This window comes from Stenella coeruleoalba (assembly GCF_951394435.1).
Source record: "Stenella coeruleoalba genome assembly, chromosome: 1".
NCBI classification, from domain to species: domain Eukaryota; kingdom Metazoa; phylum Chordata; class Mammalia; order Artiodactyla; family Delphinidae; genus Stenella; species Stenella coeruleoalba.
In genome coordinates this window covers 162213817-162228470 of record NC_137169.1, presented here as the reverse complement: position 1 = coordinate 162228470, position 14654 = coordinate 162213817, and the positions used below count along the sequence as shown (strand labels likewise).

The 14654-nt window shown below is 45.0% G+C and overlaps 1 protein-coding gene across 4 annotated transcripts in view; it reads right to left on the bottom strand.

Moving 5' to 3' along the window:
• SRGAP2 (SLIT-ROBO Rho GTPase activating protein 2) overlaps positions 1-14654 on the bottom strand; it is a 238064-nt gene that overhangs the window by 59155 nt on the left and 164255 nt on the right. For 2 of the 4 annotated variants that reach the window (XM_079929684.1, XM_079929686.1), the window contains exons 6-8: positions 9689-9904; positions 9009-9137; positions 1222-1446 (exon numbers count right to left, since the gene is read on the bottom strand). In XM_079929684.1, the coding sequence (XP_079785810.1) occupies positions 1222-1446; positions 9009-9137; positions 9689-9904 (570 nt within the window). The remainder of the gene's footprint in view (positions 1-1221; positions 1447-9008; positions 9138-9688; positions 9905-14654) is intronic. The other 2 variants (XM_079929685.1, XM_079929687.1) reach the window with 1 other exon arrangement.

Genomic DNA, 14654 nt, shown 5'->3' with positions numbered 1-14654 from the left:
ATGGGGCTCTCCCCAACTTGGGGATGCAGTGTGTGACCTCCACATAAGCCAATCAGCCGACTGCAGATACCAGCCACAGTGACTGGGGATAAGCACGTCACCCAATCGGGACCAAGGAGACACAATGAGACTTTTGTGGGGGCTTCTAGGAGGGAAGCAGATACTCTTTCTGCTGGATTTCAATCTACAAGGAGATAAGGCTGGAAATATAGTCACCTTGCCCCCACGGGATAAAAGCCTGTTTGAGAATAGAGCCAACACACAGGATGTGAAGCAGAAAGAGAAAAACTAAGTCTTGATAAAATTCCCACTCTTAAACCCAACCATGCCTGAAGATCCATCTTGAGCTTTTCTATTATGTAAGCCTATACATCCTCCTCCTGGTTTAACCCACAGGTCAAATGGTGGCTCCTACCCCAGCAACAAGATTCACTTTGATTTGTATGTACAACCACCAGAAGAGAAACGACAAGGTTCACAGTAATGAAAACCAAAGAGCTTCTCACTCCTCTCACTTCGGTTTATTTAGGTGCTTCTTGTTTTAGTCATCGGAGGTGAAAAGTCATAAACAGGGCCCCCATGTTTGTGCACTGCTGCCTGGGTAGCCATTCTTAGGGTTGACATCTTGGCTCCTGTCCTTTCTGTAGGTACCCATTCTTTTTTTGTTCAATAGCCAGGCAAAACTATACCTTTTATCACAGTCTTCTAAACCCAAGAAAATTAGATCCTTCAGAACTCTGCTGAGTGACAAAAGATCACGTCATCACCCTGCTTAGCCCTCCGTCCCCATCAGAAGTCTTTAGTATCTGGCCCCATCTCAGCTCTCGCTTCTTTCAGCCTCACCAATTGGAGGCCTCCACCCCTCTCCTTCCCTTTTGCCATACTGAACTGTTAGTAGCTTTTAGAACACGCTGGCTGTTTTTCACCTCCTCTGATCCTGCTGGTCCCCCTGGATGCCCCTCCCTGTGCATATTTCTAACTCTCAACTCAGCTGACTGTAAGCTGCCTGAGGGCTCTAATCCCCCTTGTCTACGGTCAAGCCTAGTGGATGGCAGGCACCCAGGAGCTGTTTGCTGAATGGCTGGAAAGGGCTTCACCCACCGGACATGACGCCAGACCCAGGTCTCGCCTTCCCCCGAATAACATAGCTTGAGTGCAGTAAATCTAGACACAAGTGAGCTCAAGCCCCTTGGGTACGTGCGGGTGGGAAGAGGGTCTCACCATGTCCCCCATGTGTGGCTGGAACTCAAACTTCATAGGTGGACAGAAGACATTGTTGTACATCTCCATGAGGCGCTGCTTGTCACTGGTGGCATCGAGGTTTTCTACAGCATTCTCGATGGCGTCCAGACCCTCGTGCTTTGACTGTTCCAGATTCGACTCAGCGGAAAGGAAGGTGCGTAGCGCGCGGTTCAGGCTGGCGTGGTAGCCTAAGTCACAGCACTGCTGTGGAACGGAGAAGGCACGTGAGCAAACCATGGACAGCCCCAGGGCTTGGCAGAGGGGGAGGGTGGCCCCCAGGGCAGATCTGATTCTGTCAACAAGACTAGCTGTGCAGCCGGAAGAGGGCTGACCCTCAACGATCTGGGTGATATTTCTCAGTTCTTGACTCCTAGTTTGATATGGAGGACTCCTTAGAGGACTGTGAGGTGGGTGGAATGAAGAGGACTCATTGGGACAAAATGAAATTATGTAATCATGCTCTTCAGTAAACATAAAAGAGTTGGAAGTTAAGGAGAATATTCTTCTATTTTCAGGTTCCTCTGGGGATACCACTGTAGCAAAATTCAACATAAAAATATAGCCTGCCACTGCCTCAGGGTTACTGTGATTTAGTCACCATATACCAATCAAGCCAGGCCATTTCAGCATTCAGGTTCAGAAATCAGAGGTGGTGCAAGAGAACTCCAGGTGAGAGAAGAAACGAATGTGTGTGTGTGGGGGTTGTGGGGGGGCGCTGACCCTACTGGTCGTCAACCCCCGCCTCCGGCAAACTCCCAACGTTCTAGGACAGGCCTTACTTGTAGATTAGGATTTCTGTACTAAAGCTCCTGCTTGACAGCATTTATGAGATCAAAAATTTCTAAACATAAGCCTTACTGGGAAAATTCACATCAGCTAAAGGATCCTGATTGAAGTAACATGGGAAAAAAAAGTGCTATGAAAGAGGCAATAGTATAAAAAAAACACTGGAAGTCAAGCAACCTTGAAAAAGCCACTCCACATCCCTGAACCCGTTTCCTCAACTGTAAAATGAACAGATTTGGCCAGGTCAGTGGTTTTCAAGCTGTAGCCCAGAGCTCTATGGTTCTGTGCTCAGGCTGCCCTTGAGAAGGGGGTAACAGGGCAGCCCAACTAGCAGGACTTGGAGCCTCCTACCCCTGCTTCAACCAAACCAGCTCTGCTCTTGTTTTCTATTTAATATATTGGGATTCTATGTAAGGCCTGGTTTGAGAAAGAAGTCTTCTGCTAGAGAAAAAGTCTGAAAATACTTGGACTAAATATAATCCCTGAGGCCCTCTTCAGCAATGGCATTCTGTAACTCTATGACAATATTCCCCATCCCTCCCAAAGGACCCAGAGATCCAAATTCCTTGGCCATCTTTTATCCCCTCTATTGCTTAAACAGCTTTGAGATTCAGAACTTGAGAAGAATTATCAGAGAAGAATCTATGGATAGAGCAAGACCATCTGCCTGATTGCCATTTCATTCCATAAGCAGGCATTAACTTAACTCTTCCCCCAGCCTTTCCCCCTCTTCATGATCACATTGGGACCAGCCACTATTGGGGAAGAAAAAGCATGTGATGTGCCTCCTCCTCCCAGCATCTAACAAGAAGCTCTGTGACAGAGTGCCTGTCGGGCTGGGCTCTGGATTCAGTGCCAGTGGGCCCTGGCAGGTGCCTGGCTGTGCGGAAGAACAGCATTTACAGCTTAACTAGAGGCGGAGGATGGAAAGACATTAAATTCAGTTGGGAGGGAAGCTAGACAAAAGCGGCTGATTAGGAGGCTGCACGTGCAGGGGCACTTCCTCCTCTGGGAGATGCTGCTGGTCTAGCCAAGCTTCCCTTGAACCTGTAAACCTTCTTGACTAGCTCTGTGTAGACCCTGATGATGAACTCCATGCCTGTAAGTCTGATGAACAGAAGTAATGCTGCCCACAGGGCTGAGCAGGTTCGTGGGGGTGGGGGGAGCTTTTCAGGGCAGAAGAGAATTAGAGGGAGGCAGTCTTCGTAACCTTTACATATTTTTGGTAACTCCCCTTTCCTCTCCATTCTCACTCCCTCTACCCTAATTCATACTCTTACCGTTTTACAGTGCTGTTTGCTTCACTGTCCTCAAATATGGTTTTTGTTATGCCTACTCCCTGCTGAAGAACCTATAATAGCTCTCATTTTTCTTCCAAAGTACCGTCCACCTTCCTCAGTTGGGAAATTTAAAAATGCCTCCAGGGACTTCCCTGGCGGTACAGTGGTTAAGAATCTGCCTGTCAATGCAGGGGACACGGGTTCGATCCCTGGACCGGGAAGATCCCACATGTTGCAGAGCAACTAAGCCCATGCGCCACAACTACTGAGCCCACGTGCTGCAACTACTGAAGCCCGTGCACCTAGAGCCCATGCTCTGCAACAAGAGAAGCCACCGCAATGAGAAGCCCGTGCACCGCAACGAAGAGTAGCCCCCTCTCGCCACCACTAGAGAAAGCCCGTGCGCAGCCAAAAAATAAACAAAATTAAATATAATTTAAAAGCAAATAAATATTTTAAAATAAATTTTTTAAAATGCCTCCATTTACTAAGTGTGCTTACTATATATATGCCAGTGTGCTAAGAGCTTGATTTATATTCTACATTTTAATCTGCATAGTAACGCCAGTGAGGTTGGTATTATTTTAATTTTCCGGACTAGAAAGCTGAGGTTCAGTGAAGTTAAGCAAGGTCAATAGCCAGAACAAAGCGTAAGTTGTCTTCAGTCTGACCGTCTAACATCATCTCCCTCTATTTTCTTCTTCAGACTCTTCTGTTCTAATCCAACGATATACTTTGTTCAGGGTCAAGTATTAGAAAACCACAGGCCTCAAATCAGCTGTATGACTGTAAGCAAGCTACTTAACCTCTCTGAGCCCCACATGGGGATAACGCCAGCCTCAGAGGTTGTTGTGTGGCTGATACACATTTAAACATATCTGGCACCATGCAGACACTTAAACAAACACCAATCGCCAATATCTCCAAATCCACTTTCAGCTCCCAGCATTCTCTCCTCCTAAAATGTTTCTCACTCCTTTCACCTGGGAACTGACCCAATCTTCAAGATCCAAATCAAATTCTCAGCCCCTAGGAAGCCAGCCAGCCCTGCAACTCTGGCATATATTGACCTTGGCCTCCACTCAGAGCAACATTCTTCTGCAGCCCGCATGTGACACAGAATGACACTCCCTCATTCTGTGACTCGCCATTTCACATCGCCCCAACAGAAGGCAAGAGGGCTTGGCCAGTGTCTTGTTCCTTCTTTGCATCCCTCACCATTAGGCCTTGCTCATAGTAGGCATTTAATAAACATCAGTTGATTGATTGATGCCAGGAATACAGATTCTAGCCTCCCAGGAAATAATCTACTTAGGCTGAATACTGATCTAAGTCAAGTGGGCAGATGCGGCCACTGAAGCCTTTTGTTTTACTCAGTCTGGATGGCCTTTGGAAGACATGGAACTTTCTTGGGCCAGTCCACTGTCTCTATTATATAACTGCTCTGTAGCTTCTCTGTGTCAGCGCGTGGGGGTCTGACTCACAATGTGCCCTCCGGCTCCTCTATGCCTCCAGCCAACCAGGGAGATTCAGAATAGGTTTTCCAGAGCCTTGGCTCTCCACATATCTGAAAGGGCAAGAGCCAGAAACTGAGGCTTCAACAAAGAAGCAACTTCTCGCAAGGTTAGATAAACAAGATTTGAATATTTCATCCCTGTTCCCGGTAGAATCCCAGTAAGTAGAGGCAGCACATTATTTTGCTCACAATGGGGACAAAGTATGTTTTCCATGGCTTCTGATGAGTTTTGTGGCCATGCCGGGCTCCCCTGGCCATTTCTGGGTTATATAAATGTTTGATGAAAATTCAGGGGAAATCAAATTTTTATAAGAACTTAATGATAGCCCTTCCAGATGTGTGATGACTTCAACTGACAGCTCATTAACCCTTTACCAGCTGATAGTCTCACCCAGAGACTCTAGAGAAGGCCTAGAAAGGAAACACCCACTTCAAACTTCTATGGAAGCAAGAAATAATTGCCCTTAATAAAATGTCCTATTGAGAAAGCTGGGTTCCCTCCTGTCTGACTTGGGTGCACATGGTGTCACAGATTCTCTGCCCACGCACACAGCACTCACAACACTCCATGAGGACAATGCCCGGTTCTTCATTCCTCCATCTGCTCCTGGGGGAGAGAAGCACATTCCAAGGAGCCTGTGGTTCTTAGACTATCTCAAGTCACTTCAGAATATCTTTTTGGTTTTCCTGGTGTGTGTCAGATGCCTCATGTAGATTCCTAAAATCTGAGATTAAATCTTATACTATATAATAAAAAGAAGTCAAGGGCTAGTCCTTGTGTCAATGGACTGACATCGACAAAAATCACTTCTTTCACTTATCCTCGATGCCTTACCACACACTGAGCTTCGACACCGCCAGGAAGGAGGCAGAATGGTGTCCGTAACAGATGGCAATGGACTGGCACAAGATTCATCCCACATCTTAAAGCAAGTTCTGGATACTGGCGAGATCAGAATGTCAAGGGACCCGGGCTCCCCACTCACTCCTGCTCTAACTGTTGGCTCATGGCCAAAGCATCCTTTTGGCCATTTTTATGGCAACAGATCGGCAAGAAAAAGCAAGAAACTAACTGATACATGTAATAACATGGATGCAGCTCAAAAACATCATGCTGGGCAAATGAAACCAGATATAAAAACATATATACTATATAAAAATCCCATCTTTGTGAAGTTCTACAACAGGCAAAACTAACTCACAGTGAAAGAAAACAGAACAGTGGTTGCCTCAGGGTGCGGGATTGATTGGAACTTTCTGAGGTGATGGAAGTATTCTACATCTTGATAGAGATGTAAGTTAAAAGGGTATAGGATACTCCACAATTTGCAATTTAACACTTAAGTTCAGTCACTGTATGCAAATTAGATCTCAATGAGAACAGTGTTGAAAGGCATAAAAAGGAAAAAAATCTTGGCTTAGGAAATCATCTTCTTCCTCCTTCTATTCCTTTCTTCCTTCAATAAACAGATTATGTGCTCAGCTACTCAGTAAGCCCTATACTTATGTATGTATGTATTAAGATAAAGAGGAGACTTGGTTCCTGCCCTCATGGAGCTTATAGAGACTAAAAGACATTCCTCTGTTCTTAGTGCAGTGGCTCTCAAACATTTTTGACCTCCAACTTAGTAACAAATACATCTTATATTGTCTCTCTCTCTCTCTCTCTCTCTCTCTCTCTCTCTCTCTCTCTCTCTCACACACACACACACACACACACACACACACACACGCACACGCACCCCAACACAATAGTTTCACCAAATAAAACTTAACCTTACTAGTATGATGCACCCTGATATTTTCGTTCCCATTCTGTTGTAGTCTATTCTATCCTAGTATAGTTTATTCATTAAAAAAACTAATAAATCAAACCCATAAAAATTATTTCATGACTCCTCTAATGGATCATGACCTACGGTTTGAAAAAACACTGTCCTAGGGCCCCCTGTGCTTAGCCCTGGTGCTGCAATTAGCCAGTTACATAGAAATGATTTGTCTGTATGTCTGTGAATACCTCTAGGGTAAGAACTACTTTATTCTTTTTGTACCCCTGATGCTGCTGAGCACATAGCTTCATCCCAAGTAATACTTAAGGAACATTTGTAGAGCAGAATAATGTAAGCTTTTTTTAAAAAAAGAGTAATTAATTTCACCTCAGGAAAAACACAAACAACAAACAAACAAAATAAAACAAGAGCAACTTTACTATCCGTGTGGCCTGGAATGCTACCAGCCTGGACTTGCTCATAGTGACCTAGACCCATGCCCTGGCTGAGCAGCACGGAGGCTGGCAGACTGCTTTTTCATGGCACCTCACACAGCACCCTGTGAAGACAGGCTCTTAACAAACTTCTTTTTTTTTTTAAATGATGAGAATAAGAAGCAAAATAGCTTGCTTCTTGTACTGATTTTAAAATACCCACTCACATCTGATGGAGGCTCTGTGACTGACTTAGCAGTAGCCCCTCTCTTCCCCTGAGGTCAGGGTTTTGGTGAAAGGGTAACGAAACCTACCCTGGGGGCAAAAGAAAGAGAAAAGGACAAACCAGTAGCAGAGGTGTGGCGGACCGCCCAGGCTGACTTTTTTATCGAATGTGAGATAAATAGCAGAAATTGAGCACAAGAAAGAAGTGATTCTCTTCCTCATGCTGAGAACAGGCCTCTCTCCCAACAGTGAGGAGCTGTTCCCCTGAGGAGGAGAAAGGATACTGTCTAGGGTCCTGACCTCCATTGAAGGACAGTGTTCAGATTGGCATCAACAAGCAGAGAGAACAAAGCAGGGCCTGAACAGGGATCAGGGCTCCACTTCCCCAGCAAGACAATGACACCCGGGGCATTAAGGGGCTGAAATCTACTGACTCAAAAAGCCCTGGCTGAAGGGAGACATAAATCTGTATTTTAGAAACTTTCTCCAATCAGCTCCAGTGTGAGGCCAGATTTAAGTACCCAATGATCTAGCCCAGTCCTTCAGTTTGCCAGAGGGTGGAGGGGAGACAAAGCAGAGTTCCAAACCAGTTCCACGACAAGCCCCGGATCACCCAGCTAGTTACCCAATGGTGAATCTTAGACCAGAACCACACATGACATTGTGAAGTGTGGCAGGTTCATTCACGGAGAAACCAAGGTAGACAGGCAAGTATGTGAGGTCTGGCCAGAGGCTTGCAAAACCCAGCTGCTGCTTGCTGACAGCCAGAGGCAAATATCAGGCCTCGAGAGGAGACTGGCCAGGGTCTGCCTGAAGCCCTGGGATGCTTATGCTGGCTCCAGGCCCCTCACTTTGATGACAGGAGAGAGAGGTGAGGAAGGGTGTGTACTTACGCAGCTGCAGTCAGGGCTGGCTCAGAACTGGGCCAGACTGGAGTTTGCAGGTGAGATCGACTGCAAGACTTAACTATAAGGTGTGAGGAGAAGCAGCAGGAGAAACAAGGCCAAGGCTGACCCATAAGGCCAAAGACAAAACACTTATCCCTTGTGCCTGCCCCATGCAAAACACACGAGCCTCATATCCTGCTTCTCTCATCATATTTGTGCCACAGCGAGAAGTATGGGTCACATGTCAGAGGCATCTGGATACCTTCCTGACCAGGACTCTAATTTGCAGTTTAACTTTGGGCAGGAACCCTTTTGACCCCTACCTAGATTCCTTATCTACAAATTGGAGATAGTAATATTGATCCCAAAGGGTGACAAGACAATCAAATGAGATAATATTGAGAAATATTAAGTGCTATATAAATATAAGGTATGACATTCTAACACTTTAGCTCTTGTCACTCACTTCTATGGGCAAGTACCTGATCTAAGGTAATATTTCCTAGGAGACAGAAGTGCACAGTGGTTGTGAGCCTGGGTTTAGAAATCAGACCTAGGTACCAATTTTCCCTCTGTCACTTATTAGCTGACTCTGGGTAAGTCATCTAAACTCTCTGAACTTTAATCTGTAACAGTGGAGGTAATAACGCCTTCCTTCCAGGATTCCAGTGAGGACTGAATGAAAAAAATTATGAAGTGCTTTACCTGGTACCTGGTACATGGCAAGCCCCTGAGGGATCATGGCTACCATCTTCATAATTGTTCTCAAAATGCTTTAAGATGCCTGAGTAACAGAACTGGGGGACTCCTGACCAGATCTTCGAATCCAGGAAAGAGGCGCCCTTGTACCCTTGGCTTTAAGCACTTACATCAATAAGGTCAGACAGGTCGTGGATGTAGTACTTGAAGACAGATGCATTGGTTGCTTCCAAAGCCAGTAAGTACTCATTCCGGGCTTTAATGGCCTTCAGCTTATTCTCTGTATACTTGGCTTGGCGCTGAAAAGGAAACAAAAGTTCAATTTTACTTTTTTTTTCTTTTTTAAAGAGGGGAGATTGTTCTCTAAAAGATGAAAGTACAGCACATTCGAGAACCACAATTGTGCTGCTACTCCCTATGCGCATATGCCTTAAATTGGGTTCTAATTCTGTTTAATGACATTCAAGGGTATAATGTAGATCAATCCAGGAAAGGTTAATGAGGCTCCCTACTTTAGATGCGTGTCCCACTTTGGTTCTATCTGTAAATTCCATTCTCCATCCTTACACCGCGACCCTGAAGGAGGTGTCACTATATCTGCCTCTGAACACCTGACATCTGAAGCCAAACCCTACGGTTCCCCTCCCAGGCTTAGGAAAGGCAACTACTGTTTCTTGTTTGTCTGCTACAGATGCCCAAGTTCTTCCAATACCTAGGATTTCTTCCAGGGCAGACAGCAAGGTCATTAGGCACTAAAGGAACCCAGAGCTTCCTTGTTCTGCTCTCCACAGGGCTTACTGGAAAATTCCCATATCCTCCCCAGCCCCTACAGTTGCCAGAGCCTACACACCTTCTCCTTCATCTTCTCGATCTTCTTCACTGAGCTCCTCCGGACATGCTTCTCCTCAATGCGGACGTTGGATGTGGAGTCAGGGGAGCGTGGGGTCTGCCGGTCCTCCTGTTTTACGGATTTTCCAATTTGCTTCTCCTCCTGCTTCTCCGCCTCCTTTAGCTTGCTCTGAGCACTGATGCTGTCGGCATTGTACATGTGATATGTCTTCATGACCTGTAAGACACCGCCCACCCCCACCCCTAGAGGTCAAGCCAATGGGGTCAATTCTCTGTTTTACAGGCTAAGAGTCTCAGCTGGACCTCTCCCCCATGAAGCAATATCCTCATATCCTTAAGGGCAAAATTCATACGGTTTGGTTCAGCAAACTTTCTATATGAAAGACCACTCCAAAGCACAGGAAAGCAGTATTTGAACTGAGCCGACATGTCTTATTATTAAAATGATTTTACGTCTTCCACCCGTGATCATTTACTTCTATTTATTAACATTTATAAGCATTTCTATTTTATATTGTCCAAGTAATTTCCATCAGTTAGTCGTCTCACAAGACTAAGATGGGAAACACCACCACTCAGACCCCAGGAGCAAAGCCTTCCCGGGCTGTTTGGGACCCTGAAGAGGGCAGCACAGCCTGTGGAGTAGCCTATACTTTGGGGACTTCCATATAAAATGGGGAAGAGGAAGAGCTGCAAACCCGCTTTCTACTGGCCTCACGTCCTAGGGATCTGTCTGTCAGCTTTATCCAGATCAAACAGCCTCTCTCGCAGCAGCAGCAAGAACAAGGGCAGCTACCATTTACTGAGCACTTAGTATGTTCCTGGCTGTGTGCCAAGTGCTACACACACATTTTCTCATTTCATTCTTGTAGCAATCCTGCGATCTAGACAACAACCCCAGGAAGACGGTAAACCTGCAGAAAATTTCAGGTAAGAGCCTAAGAAGGAACAAAATCCACATCAAATGAAACTGGAGTTGCCACAGGAAGGAAGTAGTATCAAAGGAGAGCTCGCAATTTTCAAATTTTCCTTCAAAGCAACTGTCTGGGAGTCTAGTCCCTTTTCCTAATGAGGAGGCTGGAAAGCCTGGGACCTACATTCATTTCCTCCCAAACATACTACTTCCAGCCACCAGGTGCGTGCTCCTTCCTGCTGGAGCTCTCTGTTTCCACACAGGGAGCCTCTTCTTCTATCTGGAAATTAAAAATGCTTGATGACAAACCAAGGAAGCTGAAGTTCAAGAGTGCTGACATTTTGATTCCATGAGAGGGAGAATTAGAGAGTGTAGGGGTTGGGGTGTATATGTGTGTGTGTGGCGGGGTGGGGAGTGACTGAACAACAGAGGAGAGCCAGGGTGTAATACTAATAATAATCTCTATCAGTACACGCTGTGTGTCAGGGGTCTTATGTATGTCACCTCATTTAATGTTCACAACAAGTCCGAAGGACATGCTATTATTTCCACTTTTAAAGATGAGGAAGCCGAGGGACTCCTCTGGTGGCGCAGTGGTTAAGAATCCACCTGCCGATGCAGGGGACACGGGTTCGAGCCCTGGTCCAGGAAGATCCCACATGCCGCGGAGCAACTAACCCCGTGCGCCACAACTACTGAGCCTGCGCTCCAGAGCCCGCGAGCCACAACTACCAAAGCCCACGCACCTAGAGCCCGTGCTCCGCAACAAGAGAAGCCACCGCAATGAGAAGCCCGTGCACTGCAACGAAGAGTAGCCCCCACTCGCCACAGGTAGAGAAAGCCCATGTGCAGCAACAAAGACCCAACAGAGCCAAAAATAAATTAAAAAATAAACAATATAAAGATGAGGAAGCTGAGACTCAAAGAGATTAACTATCATACCCAAGGTCACACAGCTAGTAAATGAATCAGAATCAGGATTCAAACCCAGGATTGTCAGACCAAAGTCCACATTCTTAGCCACTAAGCACCAGTGTTTCTCCTCTGCCTACGTCTATGGCTGGATTAGTTGGGAGGAAAGGCTAAATTTAGTCAAGAGAGGCTTAAAAAGAGAATCTGGTTTCGTTTATAAATGAGAGTTAGAGCAGTAGGCTCAAATGGGGGCTAATTTGGCCCCCGGAGGACCAACGCCTGGAGACATTTTTGACTGTCACAACATTATCTGGCCCCAAATGCCCATGGTTCTGAGGCTGAGAAATCCTGGGTTAGAGGGATTTTGTGGGTATGTTCCTCTCTTAGCTGGAGGTGGAGGAAAGAGTAAAGAATACTGGGACACTGACAAAATCAAAGTACTTTAGACTTTAAATAATGTCTCATTTTCGATGCAGAATGTTTTAAATCAGCTTCACCTTATTCTGAACCTGACATCATTTCCTATAAGTATAAGACCTACTCTGTATATTCTGTACACAGGAGAAGCAATATTTAACAACTGACAGCATTAAAAACCTTCCTAAGTAATTCAGTCTTTCCAGATTGACTAAAAAGCAAGAAAGACGCATCTGTTATCCTGGCAGAAGAAGGGCAGATAGGAGGCTCCTTTTTCTCTTTTGACCTGAATGTGACCAAGGGATTCAAAAGTTCGAGTGAACAGTTATAAAAGTGAATTGATTTTAAGAAAGTGATTTTTTATTCCATGAAGATGCATAATAAGTAAAGAAGAAACACTATGAATAAACATGAGAGACAAAAAAAAAGGGGTCAAAGGAATAGTGTCAACAGGACAATAAATGAAGTAATAAAAATCAACAATTTATATTACTCCTTTAAAGAACTCCCCTAAAGAACTTAAAGAACTTGCTTTAAAAGAGTAAAACACTACCTCATCTAAGAAACTATAAATTCCTAAGGGTAAGCACCACTTCTTTTGTGTTTTCCTTTCTGCATCACAGTTAAGAAATATATACACAGTGGTAGTTTTACAATAAATGTGGTTGCCCAAATGACTTAATGACACTGAATCTCTCCTCTTTGCAAATATAGAAGTATAACTAGTGTCTTTCAATTCAAGGGAAAACTAGGTATCCTGAGGCTGAAGCTTGAGTAATTGATGTCAAAACAAGTGGAGAAATAGGGAAGTCAAGATAGGAGTTGGAGAAATATATATAGTGAGGCAAAACAAACTAGGGGAAAAACTCAGAAGTCTAAATTTGCAGTTCTACAAAGGAATTCACTCTACTTTGAAAAACTAAATATTGAATTCATGCCTTTAGCTCTGCTCCTTCCCCAAGCCACACTAGAATAATAGAAAAGAGTTTTTCTATTATTATTTTTTAGGTATAAACTGAGAAAAACAAAAAGAATGAAAGCAGAAGATGAAAAGGGGAGAGGCAAGTAGTAACTGACCTACTGAATGCTAAACCAAAAGTAGGGAGAGGCAAGAAGCAACCAGTAAATCACAGAAGCCCTGAGAGGAGTCGGTGGCAGTGGGATGAAGGTGGAGCTAAAAACAAGAGAAACTATTGAGCACCTGAGAACAGTTAGACTCCCAGACCCCATCCCCTCCCCCTCTGTGGTGGAAGACTAGAGGTTTATTTTCTATGGCTTGGGGACACCAGGCTCAGCTGAGGATAGGGGTACTGAACTTAAAACAGGAAAATTCTACACTGAATGTTGAGATGGCCAGGCCTCTTCATGACTCAGCCCCCAGACATAGGCAGGAGATCAGAAGAGCCTTATCTGAGGAATTTGCCCATCTGATATAAAAGATCTACAAATACTGATGTCAGGGCTTCCCCATGGACACAGTCCAGTCAGATCACCCTACAGTAAAGACCACAGTTGACACAGAACTTCCAAGCAGATTTTTAATGTCTCACTTTAAAATATGAGCAGGCAGCAAAAATTACCAAACATTTAAGGAAAATATCTAATGTGAAAGACTAAGACCAAAGCAAACAATTGAGAGTTAACAGAAAGTACACAGTAAGAAGGAAATGTCAAAAATAATCCATCAGTAATATCCCCAGAGAGATCAATGAGAAATGAAAAGACATTGCATCATGAAACAAGAGCAGGATGCAGCAAAAAAGGAATATTTAGAGAACAATAAAAGAGCTCTTGGCGATTAAGACTCAATTCAAATATCTCTCCAAGGAGCCTGACTTCATGCCCTTCTTCTGTGTAGACATGTGAAAGATTCATCACCTCGTATTTCGCTTACCGCTTTGCTTTTCTGTCTCTTCTATTAAAACTAATGCCTTGAGTTCAGGGACATCTCTTACGCGTCTTTGTATCCTTAGTGCCGAGTGCTGAAGACAAACAGGCAGGCAGAGTGGGGGGACTATTAACTGACATTGTTTCAGGGGAGCAGGTGCTAAATTCCAGTCTGAAGTGGCTCTGCAGACAGCTGCTGCACCAAATCAAGGGGACATATATTCACGGGAGGACAGAAGCTTGAAACCTCTGGGGCAACAACAGCTCCAGTGTCCCAACACCTTTTCTTTCTTTCTCAATTCTAGGGCTTCCTTGGCTCTTCCTACTCAGCCAGTCCACGTGGCTCAGTGCCCCCACCTTCAATCCTTTCTATGGGACCTTGCTGGGCTTTTCCAGATACAGCCTCTGAGTATAACTGAGGCAGAGAATTCTGGAGTTCTTTGGGAAGCAGTGTGCTCTGACTTCAAAGGCATTCCTGATTCATCAGTCAGAAAATGAAAACCACTTATGCCATGGCCTGTAAACTAGCCAGCCCATTAGGGGGTAAAAAGCACGTGGAGGAGAATGCTCACTGGGATTGCTCTCTAGGAGCAGCTGTGGCAAGCGGCCCCTGGCACAGAGTGCCAAGTCAGGAAAATCAAAGGCCTTTCAGGCAGATAAAAGGAAGGTACAGAGAGGCAGCTGGCCCCTTATGGTGAGAGTCTGGGCCTCTCGCCCAAAGGCATCTTTATTTGGGAACACCTGGGTCCTGCCCCTTGGATCATCAAGGTTCAAAAATACCTAAATTATCAACCCGTAGGTGATCAGTCTCCCAAAAAGAGGTATTTGTGGGCATTAA